General features: G+C 44.7%; 1 protein-coding gene across 1 annotated transcript in view; it reads left to right on the top strand.

Annotated features, from left to right (window-relative positions):
- PLPP3 (phospholipid phosphatase 3) overlaps positions 1–15,751 on the top strand; it is a gene marked incomplete at both ends in the record, with an annotated part of 82,138 nt that overhangs the window by 51,320 nt on the left and 15,067 nt on the right. The window contains 2 exons of the mRNA XM_080693138.1: positions 5,807–6,087; positions 6,502–6,559. Coding sequence (XP_080549264.1) covers positions 5,807–6,087; positions 6,502–6,559 — 339 coding nt within the window. The remainder of the gene's footprint in view (positions 1–5,806; positions 6,088–6,501; positions 6,560–15,751) is intronic.

The raw sequence follows: 15,751 nt of genomic DNA, 5'->3' as shown, positions 1-15,751 counted from the left end.
TATATACATTTGTTTTCTGCTTTTGCCCCGAAGAGGTGTTATTTCATGTGTGTGTGTGTGTGTGTGTGTGTGTGTGTGCACGCGCATGCGCGCGTGCACATGCACTATGGGGGATTGAACCCAGGATCCAAGCTATACCACCCCACCCCCACCCCCACAGCAGCTGTTTTTTAGATTTTTTGTTTGGAAACAAGATCTCCCTAGGTTGCTGAAAACCTCACTATTTTGCTAAGGCTGTCCTCTGACCTGCTATCCTCCTCTCTCAGCCTCCTAATTTCTGGGATTATAGACTTGTACCACCATGCCCAGCTAAGAGGGGGTATTTCTAAACCTTTCAATTTGGAATGCTTTCTTCCAAGGAACTCTTGGAAGAGATTCCCTACAAAGTCTGTGTTCAGTTGTTTTGTTTTTTTTCCTTCTCCAATGAAAGGAGAAAAAAAGCACATAGATTTTTGAGGGTGCCTAGGTGCCAGGTACTTAACATGTCACCTTGTTGAATTCTAGGGCTAACCTGCCAGGTAGATACTATTAATCTTATTTTATAGATGGGGGTGGGCACCTGAACCCAGACAAGTGAAGTCCTAAGATACTAGATTTTTCTGGCTCCCAAGCCAATACCTCTCTTACCACCCCTTGCTCCATCCCTTCCCCAAAAGCATGCCCTAATGTTTCTCTAAATTTCCTCTCTAGAACAGTTGAATATGTGTAGATAGGTGGGCAGTTGAGCTCTTTTACACCTGAAAAGGCAGGAAGAGGAGTTGCCCTGCTTTTGGAGTCAAGGGGTTGGAGTCAAGGTCCCTGCACACTAGGGCTGCTCTCAGGCAAAGAGCCAGCCCAGCACAGGCAGACCCTGCTCTGTCCCCTCCTCGAGGCTTAATTGCTGTGCTTCCCGCTTTATGAGTTTCCAGCCTTGGTGCCAAGTCCTTTAAAAGGCAGGTAGGGGAGAAGCCCCCACCCACCTGGCAGCCTGCCACCCCTCTCTCCCCAACCCCAGAATCTCTGTTGGCTGTTGCTGACTGTTCCAGTAAGGCATTGACGTTGAAAGCATTTTCTCAGCAGAGAAATTTACATATCAGAACCTTGCTGACTGAGGCAGAAATGAGGGCTCTGGGGGTGGGGACAAAGCCCTTGGAGGGGATGGGGAGGGAAGAGCGCCTTTTATTACCTAGGAATAAAAACATTGCAAGTAATGAATAAAGTCCGAAAGTAGTAAATCTGGGACTCCAGCGTCCGGGTGTAAGGGTGTAACGTGTGGGAGAACAATTTAAGCCCTTACCTCTCCCGTTGAGGTGTGGGGGTTTGAGCTGCCTTTCACAGCCCGAATTTCATTAAATGGGCTTTTAAAGGTTAGGATTACAAGAAGCCAAACCCGGCTGGTTCATAATGATGATTTATGGCTGTGTTGTCGACTCCCCGACCCTTCTGTACAAAAGGATAGAGAAAATACATAATTTGTCGCTCATTAACTTCAAAACCTGTCAGGGCTGCCCCACGAGCTTTGGGGTCCTGCAGTCATGTGTCTGCAAAGTAGCTTCAGCCTGGCCCTGTCCTGGAAAATGCAATTTCTTTTCTATCCTGGAAAATGGTTTTAATTAACAATGGAAATAATGAATTTATCTCCATGTAGCCTGCACTGGGGTCATTGAACTGGAGATGCAGAATATCTGGACTTTGCTCTTAACTGTTATTAGCCAGTGTCACATCCTTCAAATTTCCCACAGCCTCAGAATTTCTATCTTTAACTGGGCACCATCTATAATCCCAGAACACGGGAGGCTAAAACAGGAGGGTCTTGGGCTTGTGACCAGCCTCAGCAATAGCAAGACCCTGTTACATAATGTAAAAAATAATAATAAAAATAGAGCTGGGGATGTAGCTCAATCCCCATTGAACCACAGTGGGTTCAGTTTCCATGACAAGAACAAATAGGAGTGTAGCTCAGTGGTATTATGCCTCTGGGTACTACACACATGCAAAATCCCTTTTTATAAAATGGGTATGGTATGTCTTTGCAGACTTACTGAAACAAAAGGTACAAAAGAACTATAAGAGGTGGCTGATAGTAAGCATCATTAGGAATTTGAGGTGTCATAAATTGTTCTTCATTTTGAAACAGGATCTCACTGAATTGCAAAGGCCTCACTAAGCAATAGCCGAGGCTGTCTGCGAACCGCAGCCCTCCAGTCTCAGCTTCCCAAATGCTGAGGTACAAAAGGTACAAAAGAATTATAAGAGGTGGCTGATAGTAAACATCATTAGGAATTTGAGTTGTCATAAATTGTTCTTCTTCTTACCTCTTCATCTTTCCATGAGACAAGGTAGGGTTTTAATTTGCAATTTAATATTTGAAGGCTGAGACACTGACAGTGGAAGGTTTAGAATGATGAGAGATTAGGGTAGAGACCCCTTCTCCCTAAAGTGAATGAAGCAGAGAGGTGACTCACCTAGCTTTATGTCAGAGATGTGAATGCATGATGGAAACCCACCTGCTCCTTGTCAGCATGGAGCAGGAAATCACATTGATTGGTGCTCAAGCTTGGCCTGCTTAGAAATGGTTTGTTCATCTAAGGCAGTGTGACCTGGTTCCTGGAACTTAGGAGCAATACCAGCACAGGGATTGTACCCTGGAACTTGGTTCTGTTCCTCACTTCAGGTGATAGTCATAACTAACTTGAAAAGCTAATGTTGGAGGTAACACAGGAGACTTGAGAATAAATGTCATTTGAAATGTGAAATCATGGAGTCTAAGGCCATGATTTTGCATATGAAGCAACTGACTTATTCCAAATTCACTCTATGAATGGGGACTCCAACCTCAGCTCATTCACTATTCTCCCCCCTGCATATAAAGATGTTTGAGTGTGATTTATAAATAAAGAGGAATAGCTAGTGTGATGGCGCACACTTGTAATCCCAGCATTTGGGAAGCTGAGACTGGAGGACTGCGGTTCGCAGACAGCCTCGGCTATTGCTTAGCGAGGCCTTTGCAACTCAGTGAGACCCTGTTTCAAAATAAAGAATAAAAAAATTAGGGCTGGGGATGTAGCTTGGAGGTAGAATGCCCCTGGGTTCCATCCTCAGTACCACACACACACAAAAAAAAATAAAAAAATAAAAATAAAGAGGAATAAGAAAGAGTAAGGGAATATGGTTGCGGTACTAAACATCTGGAACTTGTTAGCCTGTAAGGTTACATAGGGTGAAAGTATAAACAGGTTCAAAAGGAGAATTAGATCGTGACTGGTAGGAAAGAATGCTGGGTGGGGAGTCAGTACACCTGGGTCTAATCTTTAGATGTGAGTTAATTTGGACCTCGGTTTCTTCTAGATATAATGGTCTCTTTCATTTTGACTTTGCCATGCTTCTCAGATTTTAATTTCTGCAATGTGTTATCAAGGAGACCTTGGTAATATTTAGGGAATATTTCCAGTTGTGCAATGGGAACTCTGAGGACTCTTCTCCTGTTGTTTCTTTGGTGACAGTCTCTGAGCACCTGTATAGGGGCAGTTATTTGTTCTTTCTCAGGGACTGGCTAGGCGAGGATGCTGGTTAGTTTGGCCTTTGGCCACATCCCTCTCATAGAATCATACTTGATATGAACTGGGAAAGCCAAGTGGTACTCCTGAATCACCCGGCACATATCAACACAGTGTCTCTGTGCCCACAATGGCAGTGGCAGTTGCTATTCTCACTCTGTACCTGCTTGGTCTTGGCCCAGCTGGTGTTTTTGACCTACATAGTGCCATCCTTCCCTAGACTTTGGAGCCCTTGAGGACTTTGATCAGACCCCATGCCATGACACCTTTACCCCATTGTAGAAGAGTAGAGGGAGCCTCTGTAGAGGGCTGACTGAATATGCCTATCTATTGCTTCCTTTGTGGTCTTGAGCACGCACGCTCTCTGCTCACTGAAAGGGCAAGTGTGGTGCATCGTGGGAGGAAGTGTGAAAGGGACTCTTGTGGTGAATGATGAGTTGGCCAGTGCTGTCCCTGGGCTGCGGTTGTAACCCGGAAGTGGCCACAGCTGTGCTGTGCAGTTAAGATGAGGAGAACAAGCCGCATGGTGTGTGTCACCACTGGTCCTCTGACCTGTAGACATAGCTTCCCAAGCAACAGCTGGCCCCACGCTTAATGCAAAGCTGGGGAGCTGGAGGTACGTAGTAGACATAGTAGGATGGGGAAGGGTATAAGGATCAAGCCTCCTTGCTGGACTTCAGGATCTGAGGAGACAACACAGGCTGACTTGAGGACAGTTAGGGACACCGAAGGATATTGTACTAAAGGTGTTCTGCTTTTAGACTGGCGTATTTTTCATTACATCACACTTCTAAAAGGTAAAATGAGATTTTCCTTTTTCTAGCCCAGCATGTTTCTCATCCATGTTATATCCATGTAAACCAACAACACTGCAGAGGTGAGCAGCCTCCTTTTATGGAGAAGAAGGCTGAGGCTTACAGAGGCTGATTGAGTGCTGAGGACACCAAGTATGTGACAGAGCCTGGGTTCAGACTCAGGACCTGGCTGTTGTGTATTTACCACTGTGTGCAGAAACCCTCAGCTCGGCGCAGTGTTGGCACAAAGGCTGGGGCCCTCGGCAGAGTCTCACTCTTTTTGGCAATCCTTCACCCCAAACCCAAAACTCCAATATTTTCTCAGATCCCCTGACATTCTGGCCACCCTTAACCATGTCCTTGGTTATTCTACTTTTTTGTTTTCTGTAGATAAGTCTCTATTTGTGTCTCTCCTTAATGTGAATATATATACACCCCCCACACACATTAAGTATATATATATAAGTATAGCTGATTGTATATTTTGATTTCAAAGGTATTACAGGGCCACATAGGACTCTTTTCAGTTTTATTTATTTACTTATTCATTATTTTAAGCTTTAAGGTCCTTTTTATTTCTGTTTTAATATACTTTTATTGGTGCATCATAGTCTCACATCATAATGCAATCCACAGTGCTGATGACAGACATGCACACAGCACTTGGTGGGCTTCTCCCAGCTCCCTCCTCACGCCCCCCTGCCCTATATAGGTTATCGAGGTTGACATTGTCTTCTCACATATGTACATAATGTCAACGGAAGTAATTCTTTCATCAATCCTTCCTCTCACCAGTAGGATTTTTAAAGAAAGGAAATAGTAGCCAGGTGTGGTGGCGCACACTTGTAATCCTAGTACTTGGGAGGCTGAGACTGGAGGATCACAGGTTCGTGGCCAGTCTCAGCAACTTAGAGAGGCCCTGTGCAACTTAGTGAGACCCTATTTCAAAGTAAAAAATAAAAGCTGGGCGTGGTGGCTCACGCTTGTAATCCTAGCATTTGGGAGGCCGAGACAGGAGGATTGTGGTTTGCTGACAGGCTCAGCTACTTAGCGAGGTCCTTTGCAACTCAGTGAGACCCTGTTTCAAAATAAAAAAATAAAAACTAGGGCTGGGGTTGTAGTTTGGAGGTAGAATGCCCCTGGGTTCCACCCCCAATACTGCAATAAATAAATAAGCTAATTAATTAAATAAACAAACAGGCTTGGGAGTATAGCTAAGAGGTAGAATGCCCCTGGGTTCAATTCTCAGTGCCCCCCCCCCAAGAAAAGTAAATAGTGATCATGTTGTTAGCCTTTAAATAGTGATCATGTTCTTAGCCTTTTGATTGGTTCTCCCATGCATGTTTGTGTCTGAAAATTGAGATTTCATAGAGTAGAACCTGTAGTTAAGTAGTAAGTATTCTCCTATCTCATTAATAAGACCTCTTGGCCTCCTGTTTTGATGATGGGCCTAATTCCCATATTGTTTCTTTTCAGATCATCACAGGTGAGTTCTACCGGATCTACTACCTGAAGGAGAAGTCTCGGTCAACGATTCAGAACCCCTACGTGGCAGCCCTCTATAAGCAAGTGGGTTGCTTCCTCTTTGGCTGTGCCATCAGCCAGTCTTTCACAGACATTGCCAAAGTATCCATAGGGCGCCTGCGTCCCCACTTCCTGAGTGTCTGCAACCCCGACTTCAGCCAGATCAACTGCTCCGAGGGATACATTCAGAACTACAGATGCAGAGGCGATGACAGCAAAGTCCAGGAAGCCCGGTGAGACTCCACCTCCCCAGGGCCACAGCGTGCACCCCTGTGATGCAGTGTAGTTCACTAAACCCTTACTGTGTACCTACTGGGTGCCAGGCCCAGTCCTGGGCTCCAGACTAGATGAGTGAAGAAGGCATACATAGTCCCTGTTCTTTAAAAACTCAGAGTCAAATGATTGAGACAGATATGTAAATAAACCATTATAATATAGCACTGCTAAGTCCATTCATATATTCATTCTCTACTTATTAATGCATACCTGCTACATTCCAGGCATGTGTCCCAAGCCCCTACCAAAGATGCAAAAATGAATTAAACACAGTGCCTGCTCTCAAGGTCACGGTCAAGGGAGGGAAGACAGGCAAGCAAGTGTCAGGGGTGTGAATATGGCCCTTTCATGGCCTTCTCTTGCTCTTGCAGGAAGTCCTTCTTCTCTGGCCACGCCTCCTTCTCCATGTACACTATGCTGTATCTGGTGGTAAGTACTTATGCTCTCACTCAAATGGAACCAGTCCCAGCTTGAGCTTCTCAGAATCCTATGACTTCACTGTAAAACCCTTGAAAATCAGGTTAGCTAGGAAAGTTAGCACAAGTGGTTTTATTATTTTTTTCTGTTTTTTTTTAGATAAAAATATTTGCCATGCCACTTAATAATGGTTATGCACCCATTTTGAAATTATAAAGGATAAAAGCACTTGTATAATGTTTTTATGATATAAGCCCTGATTTCTGAAAAGCTATTAACATAGAATAGCCTATGCTATAAATACTATTCTCTATTGTGAGAAAATATTACCAAGTAAGGCTCAGAAAATCGAAGTGAACTGCCAAAACTTTCATAAACACCAGAATTGCTGCTCAAACTCAAGCCTTCTGCTCCAATTCCTTGCATGCTGGTCTCCCCCTGGCTGCGTCTGTCTTGATTCCTGAAGATGACTGGACAGTGCAGGTGGAGCACCCTCTTCCCCTCCCGCTGCCCAACAGGCAGTGGCCTGGCTGTTTTCTTTGTCAGTTAAGTATGGTCTTCCCTGACTTTCTTCTCCCCTTGAATGAGGTCTGTGTGCCCAGGCGCTTCCTGCTTTCAGCTGCTATGGTGAAGTTCAGAGAAAGAGGGTACTAAGAAGTCAAGACATAGCTCAGAAAAGCATGTGCTGTTTGGAAAAAGAACTTATTTTAAAAACATAATTAGGAACTGGAAAAAACAACAGAGATTGTTTTGTTTTGCTTTCCTCCCCCTCCCCATTCCTTTCCAAGCTTGGAGCCCTGGCTTCCCCATACCTAGGATGTAGAGCTTAAAGGTGGGCCACAACCTATGAAAACATTATACCTGGATCTTAATTTATTCATAAATAGCATTTCCTTCCATTATTCTTGGTATGTTTGTTTTTGTTTGCTCTTAGAAAGGATAATTTAGCAAAGATATTTAGATTCCCGCTTCATGTGTATATTTTACTCAAGGCTGGAAGCAATTTTACAAATGTAATTTCGGTATTTTGTAAAAGCGCTTAGAGGAGTTGGGTATGTGTTCATTTTATTTTTTTGTATGTCCCTTCATCTTATTCCAAGAAAAAAAAAATACTGGATTATTTTGAAGCTAGTACTGGGCAGGCTGTCTTTCACAGCCACCCGAAGGTGCTGGTGTGTTTGGATGTGTTTTGGGAAGCTTCTGTGTACTAGACACTATATCTAGCTGACACTATAAAATTTTCTTCTTTCAATAAATAGCCTGATATATGAAGACAAACCTGATCTATGAAGTCGGGTAACTAAAGTTCTATAGCTAGTAAGAAACATAGAAGGTGCCTAAAGGCTGGTCCTTCTGACCCCCACATTATTGTATATTATTTTCATTGCATCACATCTCAAAAACCCAAAACTCACACAAACAAATCTATTTAGGATGAACTTAGAGAATCTAACCTCTTGGCCCTGAAGGAGATTTGAATTTGAATTTCACCTGAAGGAGATTTGCCTTTCTTCAGATCTGTTATAGTGGTTAAGATATCCCTTCCCGCTCCCTCAACCCCACACAGTCTCTACTCCATTGCCCCCTTACTAGCTGTAGTTAAAGCAAAGAATCTCTGTGACAGTAAGGAGTGTATTTGAAGGTTTATTTGCATCTCTCTGAGAGAAGAAGAAATTGTGGCTGGAGCCTTCATATTGCTAGAAGGAAGGAAAGAAGGGAAGGGGGAAGGAAGAAAACAGAAAGGAAAGGAAGAGAGGGGGAGAACAAGAAGAGCCCCCTTAATCCTTCATCTCCTGAGCATATTACTACGCCCGCCCCCACCTCCGGTCCTGCACACAGAACCCTTCCTCAAGAACTGCCAAATACACATTCAACATTCACAACTCGCAGACACCCATATATACACATCTGTACACACAACTCTATTTTTACCTGTAGAATTACCTTGCTCTAAAAATCTCCTGAAGCTAAAGGCCCAAAACGAGAGGGGTACTCTTTGCCAGGGCTTGTTTTGATGGGATGTTACTCAGAAGTCCCAGCCAGTTCTTCCAACATCTGACTTGCACAGCTTCCTAAAGGAAGTTTGGAAGACTCCATTGCTGCCTGCCTGAGGAGGTGGGAAGTCCTGCAGTCGGTCAGAGAAGCCCTTTGTCTGTCCCCCAGTGCTTTTATGGCGTATTTCAGGAAGTGCCAGAGTTGGGCAGATTGATTCTGGCCTCCCCAGCATGGCCTGTGATTCATAGTTTCTAGGGGGGTGGTGGTGAGGGGGATCACGTCTTAGCGAGCCAGCAGGGCATAGTTTTGGCAGCCCTTGCCTTTTGGGTCTGACAGACGTGGAATCGGGTCTGGCTATGCCCCTGGCTGCCATGTCCTCTCGAGTGGGGACTAACATGAGCCCCAGTGCCCTCATCTGTGAGATGGAGACGGCTATGTATGTTTGCAGAGTCGTTTCTGCTTCTCTCTGGACCCTGTTTTCCCCATCTGTCAAGTGAAAGAGAGGGAGGAGGTAGTATCTTCATAGCTCAACATCTCTGTGGACCTATTGGAAAGAAGGAATGGCTCTGTATGTTGAAGAGGAAGGTGGGAAGCCCTCAGGGACAAGCCGGCCTGCATCACAACCTCAAAGACGGTGGCCGACCAGAGTATTAGCTGGCCCGCACGAGGCCCATCAGTGGCAGCTGCCATCTGCAGCCTCCATGGCTTTGAAGGGCATTCCATATTAGGTTTTGATTTGTAAAATGGGTAGCTTGGAAAAACCATGCCCCAAACACCAAATTATCTCTGGGCACAGACACTTAAGGATGAGGTTAAGACTGTTAGAGATTAATGTAAATTTTAATACAAGACATCCCACAGCATATATAAGCATAAACTATGCTTCCTACCTCTCAGCCTCGGCCTATACCCCAGAGGGCCGCATCTGGATTGACCCTGCACTTCATACTTAGGTGTTGAAAATGTTGTGGCTTTCTGGATTAAATGCCAACATTAGGGCAGACACCATTTCACCATGTAGATACCTTGTGTCTCCTCCATTGTGCTCTGCTCTCTGCTTCCTCAGGGATACTGAGATGAGTCATACCCGAGCCCTGCATTCAACATTTATCATTCAGCAGATATTTAGTGCATGACTCTTATGTGCTAAGCACCGTGGTAGGTGCAGGAAGATGGAGATTAATTAGCAAGGCCTGGTCATAACCTTTGAGAGTTCAGAGTAGAGGTGCAGACTCTAGCAGTCTGGTACACTGTGCAGGTAAGGCAAGGGATGCATAGGTTATTCTAGATGCTCAGGACTGCTGCATCCAAGGAAACCTGGAGCAGAGGATGGCAAAGGCCAGGGGAGGCTTCCAGTAGGGCTAGTCACATGAAGATCAGAGAGATCGATCAGAAGACCTAACTGTGTACAGGTGGAGAGGAGGGTAGTGATTTGAGGGCATGGTTTTGATGGCTGGAAGAAAGCAGGGCATGGAGAAAAACACTTGAGAGTTGATGACTGAACTCTAGGATCATCAGTCCCCGATCCTCATTTTGCAACTTAAAATGGGCAGCACAAATGTGTGTCCAGGCCTTTGTCCAGCTGCTGTGTTCTTTAGCTGGGAATCGGTACCTCACCCCTTGCTTTCTTCACGTCTCTCTTTCCACGATGGCTTCCCTCATCACCAGTGTAAAGGGACAGCCATCCTCCAGTGCAGCCTTGCTGTCCTCCTTTGCAGCCTTACTCCCCCTACCCCGATTTCTAATCATCTGACACATTATTTATTAATTGGCTTGTTTGTCCCCCACCCCACTGAATTGTAAGTTCCCCTGGAAGAATTTTTTGCCTCTTCACTTAACTGTTGTACAGCACTACCTGACACTTGGGAAGTATGCAGTGAATATTTGATGAATGATTGGGTAGATCTGCAGACATTTTACCCACTCGAAGGCTATACTTCTTTCCATTCCAATAAAAATTTTCTCTGCCTCCTTGTCACAAACTTGATAGATCACTAAAGCCCTATGTGCTGTAGACGTTTCTGCCTCTTTGCTGAACACTTCGCCCATTGGCTCTCTTCCATGGGCTCCTATGAGAACTGTTGATGTGTCAGAGGGTTTGTTGGGTACCAAGGAAACAGGCAGCTGTCCTCTGACAACCATGTTCTCTGGCTGTGGTTGTTAGTCATTGAGGTTTTGTTCAACATGTTTGGAATCCCAGAGCATGGAGTCTGATATACCCACAATGTGCATCTGCACATCCTAGGAGAATCTGTTGAAGCCCCTTGTGGGAACACGGCTGTCATTTCTAAGGGCAATAAACCACCCTACCAGATGTTTTTCCTCCCTGCCTCTTCCATCTACCCATCCATTTCTACGTGCATTTCTCATTACATGTTCCATTCCAAACCCTGTGTAGGAACCTGGGAACACCAAAAGAGGCTTCTTTTCTCCAGAGACTGAAGAGATTATTAGTATAAAAGACCAATACTTTGGCGATAAAGAAAGAATTCCCTAAGGATACCAGCTGGTTCGATGGTTAGGCCATGGATTCAGAAAGAGGCAAACTTCCCAAGTCAATCAAACCTCTGTTGACATGAACCAATGGCATGCCCTCTTTAGCCTTGGTTTGTTCATCTATAAAATGGGCACATTAGTGTCCACCTAACAGGATGACTGTGACCGTTGCAGAGGATATAATTGAAAGTCTCTAGAACAGTGCTTAGCAAAATGGTAGTTCCTTTTCCGTTCTTGGACAGTTTCTGAGACAAGTTTGGATTTGCTTCAAAGGGGAAAGGAAAGTGAACTAAAAATTCTTTTTTTGTCCCCAAAGCAGTTAAATAATGTCACAGAGAGACATTCTAGTTTTACACCATGTGGGTGAGTCCCTAGGCACATGCTTAGAGCCAAATGGGAGCCATGGAGGAGATTGGAGAAGGGAGTTTCTCACTGTGCACATTGGTAATCTGGACCAGTGTCCAGGAGGAGAGGAGGCAGGGACATAGGAAGGACAAAGGTCTCCTTCTCGCTCCTACCCAAACTGTCCCAAGAGGGATGGAAATGAAGCGCAAGGACAGTACGGACCTGTTTTACCAGTATGCAAATCATGTAATGAGGCACAAGTGACTTAGCAAGACCGAGAATGTGACTCACACACACATCTGACCCTGCCATTCAGACCAGAGGCTGCTGGGATTCAGTCTAAAGAGCTTTTGTTGGAATTCCACAGGATACCAGTTGTGAAGCTAGGACCAAGGAGAAGAGAGTTTCACTTATGGAGTGAGTGCCATACGTGCATCCTTTGGGGGAGGGGAAGCAGACACGCACCTTTTATTGTAATCGTCAGCCACAAGCAACAGCTTTGTTTTAGTAATGAGAAACAAAATCTTAGTACAAGAAAAGGACTTTAAAATTATGTGTTTATTTTTTAGTGACAGAACTTATTCATATCTGTGTCTTTCAGAGGTTTGAATATAATAGATGCTTGTGGCATTTTGTTGGGTGGAGATTATTGTGGATTGAACCCAGGGAACTCTACCTCTGAGCTATATCCCCAGATGATGATGATGATCATCATCATCATCATCTTTTTTTGCAGGTCTGGGATGGAACCCAGCGTCATTTGACCTCTGAGCTACACCCCCTGCCCTATTTTTTATTCTTTATTTTGAAACAGGGCCTCACTAAGTTGCTGAGGCTGGACTCAAAACTGCAGTCCTTCTGTCTCAACACTCTCAATTACTTAGATCAAAGGCATGTGCCATCATGTTGAGCTGTGATATTAAAAAATAAGTAAACAAATCTTATGTTATACACAGAAGGTACAAATTCACAAAGACACATGGCTTGTCCAGGGCCATACAGATGGATGAGTAGCGTGAAGATTCCAATCTAGGTGTTCTGCCTGCGGATCTAACTCTGCCCCAGCTCCCTGCTATGCCGAGGAAGTGATTCTGACTACCAATTCCTCCGCCTAGAGGCCTTCTTTCACATAAATAAGATAAATGGGGAAAGGAACACAGATAGGATGGTTTGTCATCAGCTGACTGAGAGGCTGGGTGATTTAGGCTTTCTGGTTTTGTCCAACCCCGCTCATCCTGGCCTAACCACCCTTTCTGTGTTGCTTAAGGCTTCGCTGAAGCCCCTGCAGGCATTCTGGTTCTGGGAATGTCTCCTGCCATTTGGGCCCAGGATGGGTGTGCCATCGTTGTGGTCGGCCACGTTGGCTTCCTCTCTTGAATGAAGTATAACCTGCTTCTTGGATTGGGAATGAATGGAGCCTCTAGTTACTTATCCTCCCCAGGCTCCAGAATGTCCTTAGGGTTCCTTCTGAGGCCCAAACTGCTGGCTTGGTGTGGCTTGGTGAACTAGGGCATGAACCAGCAAAATCCCCTCCATTTAGCTGTGAGATTGATGTGGGATCCAGGAGGTTACTGTCACCACCAGCTTCTCAAAGCAGATGTAGCCACTGGGTGGAAGGTCATTACAGTCTCCTGTAGTCATTCACTTATTTGGTGAAATTGCTGCAGTCATTGAGTAAATCTCATTTATCAAGGGAAAAGGGTGACTAGATTTCTGAAGAATGTCTTGAACTCTTGTCCTCTGCCCATGGGCTTCTTTCCATCTTGTCTATTTTAACACTAGCAATACTTTTTTTTTTTTTTGGTGCAAGAGATTAAACCAGGGCCATTGTATTTTCAAGCTACAACCCCAGCCCTTTTTATTTTTTTAATTTTGAAACAAGTTTTCACTAAGTTGTTGAGGCTAGCCTCAAACCCACAATCCTTCTTTCTTAGCCTCCTCGGAATACTAGGTCTATGGGTATGCGCCACCACACCCACGTTGATCCTGGCAATTCTGTGTGTGTGTGTGTGTGTGTGTGTGTGTGTGGTACTGGGGATTGAATCCAGGGGCATTCTTCCTATGAGCTACAACCCCAGCCCTATCTCGGCAATTCTGAGTGGGAGATTTATTTGGTTCAAGCCACTTTGCAGATGAGGAAACTGAGGCTTAGACAAGTTCAATGACCACATTGCTGCCTTATTGGCAGAGTGAGGACTAGACATGGCTATCTCACTCCAAAATGTGCTTGACTATTGCTCTGCTTTCCCCTGAGGCCCCAGCTGTGGACCCAGGACCAATCCTGACCTGAGACATTTCTCCAAGTCCAGGTTCACTATGGATGCACATGGGGGAGCAGCCACATCTGCTGGCCGTCATCCAAGTCCAACTGCTTCCCAAAGGAATTCTTTTCCCATGGCGCCTTCCCCTTGCTCATTCATGAGCACTCTCTCCCTCCCTTCCTGGAGCTATTCTGATGCCTGCTCTCTTCCTCTCTCCTCAAGTTCCTCTCCTGTGTTGATTTTTTTTTCTTTTCTTTTATTGAGCTGCAGCTTGCAGTCTCTGAGTCAGTGGCAGGGGAGATGTGGGCCTTGTCCGGTTGGGAAACCCACCCTTCCGCTGCCCCACCCTGGATTCCAAGACCCATGACCTAAAGGCTACATGCAGTGAGCCAGGAGAAGGGTTGCAGGAATTTGTGCAAGCATTGCCTGAAAGCCCGCAGCTTTTTTAGTGAGTGAAATAGGAAAATCTTAGGGCTACCTTAAGAGAAGTGGTTGAAGAATAAAGTTGTCTACTTATCGAGTAGAACTTATGCCAGGCCTTCTATCTGCATGATCAATTAACCCTAACCACAGCATGTATGGTAGCGGTTATGACACTTTTCTATGGGAAACTGAGGCTCACTGAGAATCTTATTATTAAAACCTGTGCTTTTTCTGCTATCACCCAACCCATGCCTGGCCAAGGGCAGCTGCAGGAAGGCCAGAGCACAGTGGGCACATAGGAATGAGAGCTATTTCTTCTTTCTTGACCATGCCATTGTTCTAAAGACTGTTGAGCTGGAGCTAGACCAACACCATTTCCATCTCCATTCCCAGAGGGAAGGAATCTTCTGATCCATGGTGGCAGTCTGCTTGGCAGATTCCAACAGAAGGGCGCGGAGGAGGGTGACTTTTTTTTGTTTTGTTTTGTTTTGCCCGTCTGGGGATGGAACTCAGGGGCATTTTACGTTCAAGCTACACCTCCTGCCCTATTTTTTATTTTTTATTTTGAAACAGGGTTTCACTAAGTTACGGAGGGCCTCACTAAATAGCTAAGGCTGTCCACGAATCCTGATCCTCTAGTCTCAGCCTCCCAGATGCCGAGGGCAACTTTGGACTGTAACTTCAGATTCATTACAACTTTGGTGTTGCCCATCGTGACCCAACCCTGCCTAGAGCCTTCTCAAAGCATCTAGATCCACTTTTTATGCAGTGCTTTGCTTAAAACCATTAAATTTAACATCACTACTGCTTATAGTAATGTTTTCCAATTGTGATTCAATAGGTAGGTGTTTTGTAAAAAGAGTGATTTAAGGCCAAATGAGTCCTTTTTCCTTTGGGACTTCTTGGAGCTTTTAGTTATCATATTAGGATTGTAAGTAACAGAAATAAGGACATAGTATAGAGAATTCACCAACTTTATTTTAAAGGCCCTTAGGATTCCATAGAATTGTTTGGGGAAAATGGTTCTACTGAATTAGAGACTGGGTTCCTCAGGTTGACACTCAAGGCCCTTAACGTACTGGTCTCTGCTGTCTCTAGTCCTGTTCTTTCTTGTGCATCGTACATCCTTTTCTCCACCTGTGCTGAATGATCTGCAGTTCCTGTGAACATTGATGGCAGACCCTTTGATGGCAGTCCTCGAGGCCATCCCTCTGCCTGCAATCCACACCCTCACTGCTCTCCCCTCAGCTCCCAGCAAAAGCCCATTCATGTGTAAGGTTCAAGCCCAGTGGCCCTTCCCCATAGTCATGGACCCTGATCCCCATTAGTATACTTGTTTATATCCCCTAACTGGATAACTGGATACTCCACCGGAACAGGGATTAGAACTTCTCATTTCTGTATTTTTAGTACCTCTCATAGAAGCTGGTGTACTCTGTACCTCTATTTCTCCCTCTCCCTTTTTCTCTCCTGTCTATGTTCACAGATTTGGTCTTTTAGATTATCTTTAGAATAAATTTTTTTCTATTTTTTTCCTCTATCCATAGGAATCTAACTGAATTTACATAGCAACTTCTCAATTTATAAATTGAGTGTTCTTATCAGTAAAAATTCTTGGTCTCTGTTCAAATTGTTCTTTACCTCATATAGGCTCTGTGCAGCTCTTTGAAAGTTAATTTATCTA

The sequence above is a fragment of the Muscardinus avellanarius genome (genome assembly GCF_963383645.1).
Source record: "Muscardinus avellanarius genome assembly, chromosome: 3".
Taxonomy (NCBI): domain Eukaryota; kingdom Metazoa; phylum Chordata; class Mammalia; order Rodentia; family Gliridae; genus Muscardinus; species Muscardinus avellanarius.
This window is presented reverse-complemented; position numbering and strand designations above follow the sequence as displayed.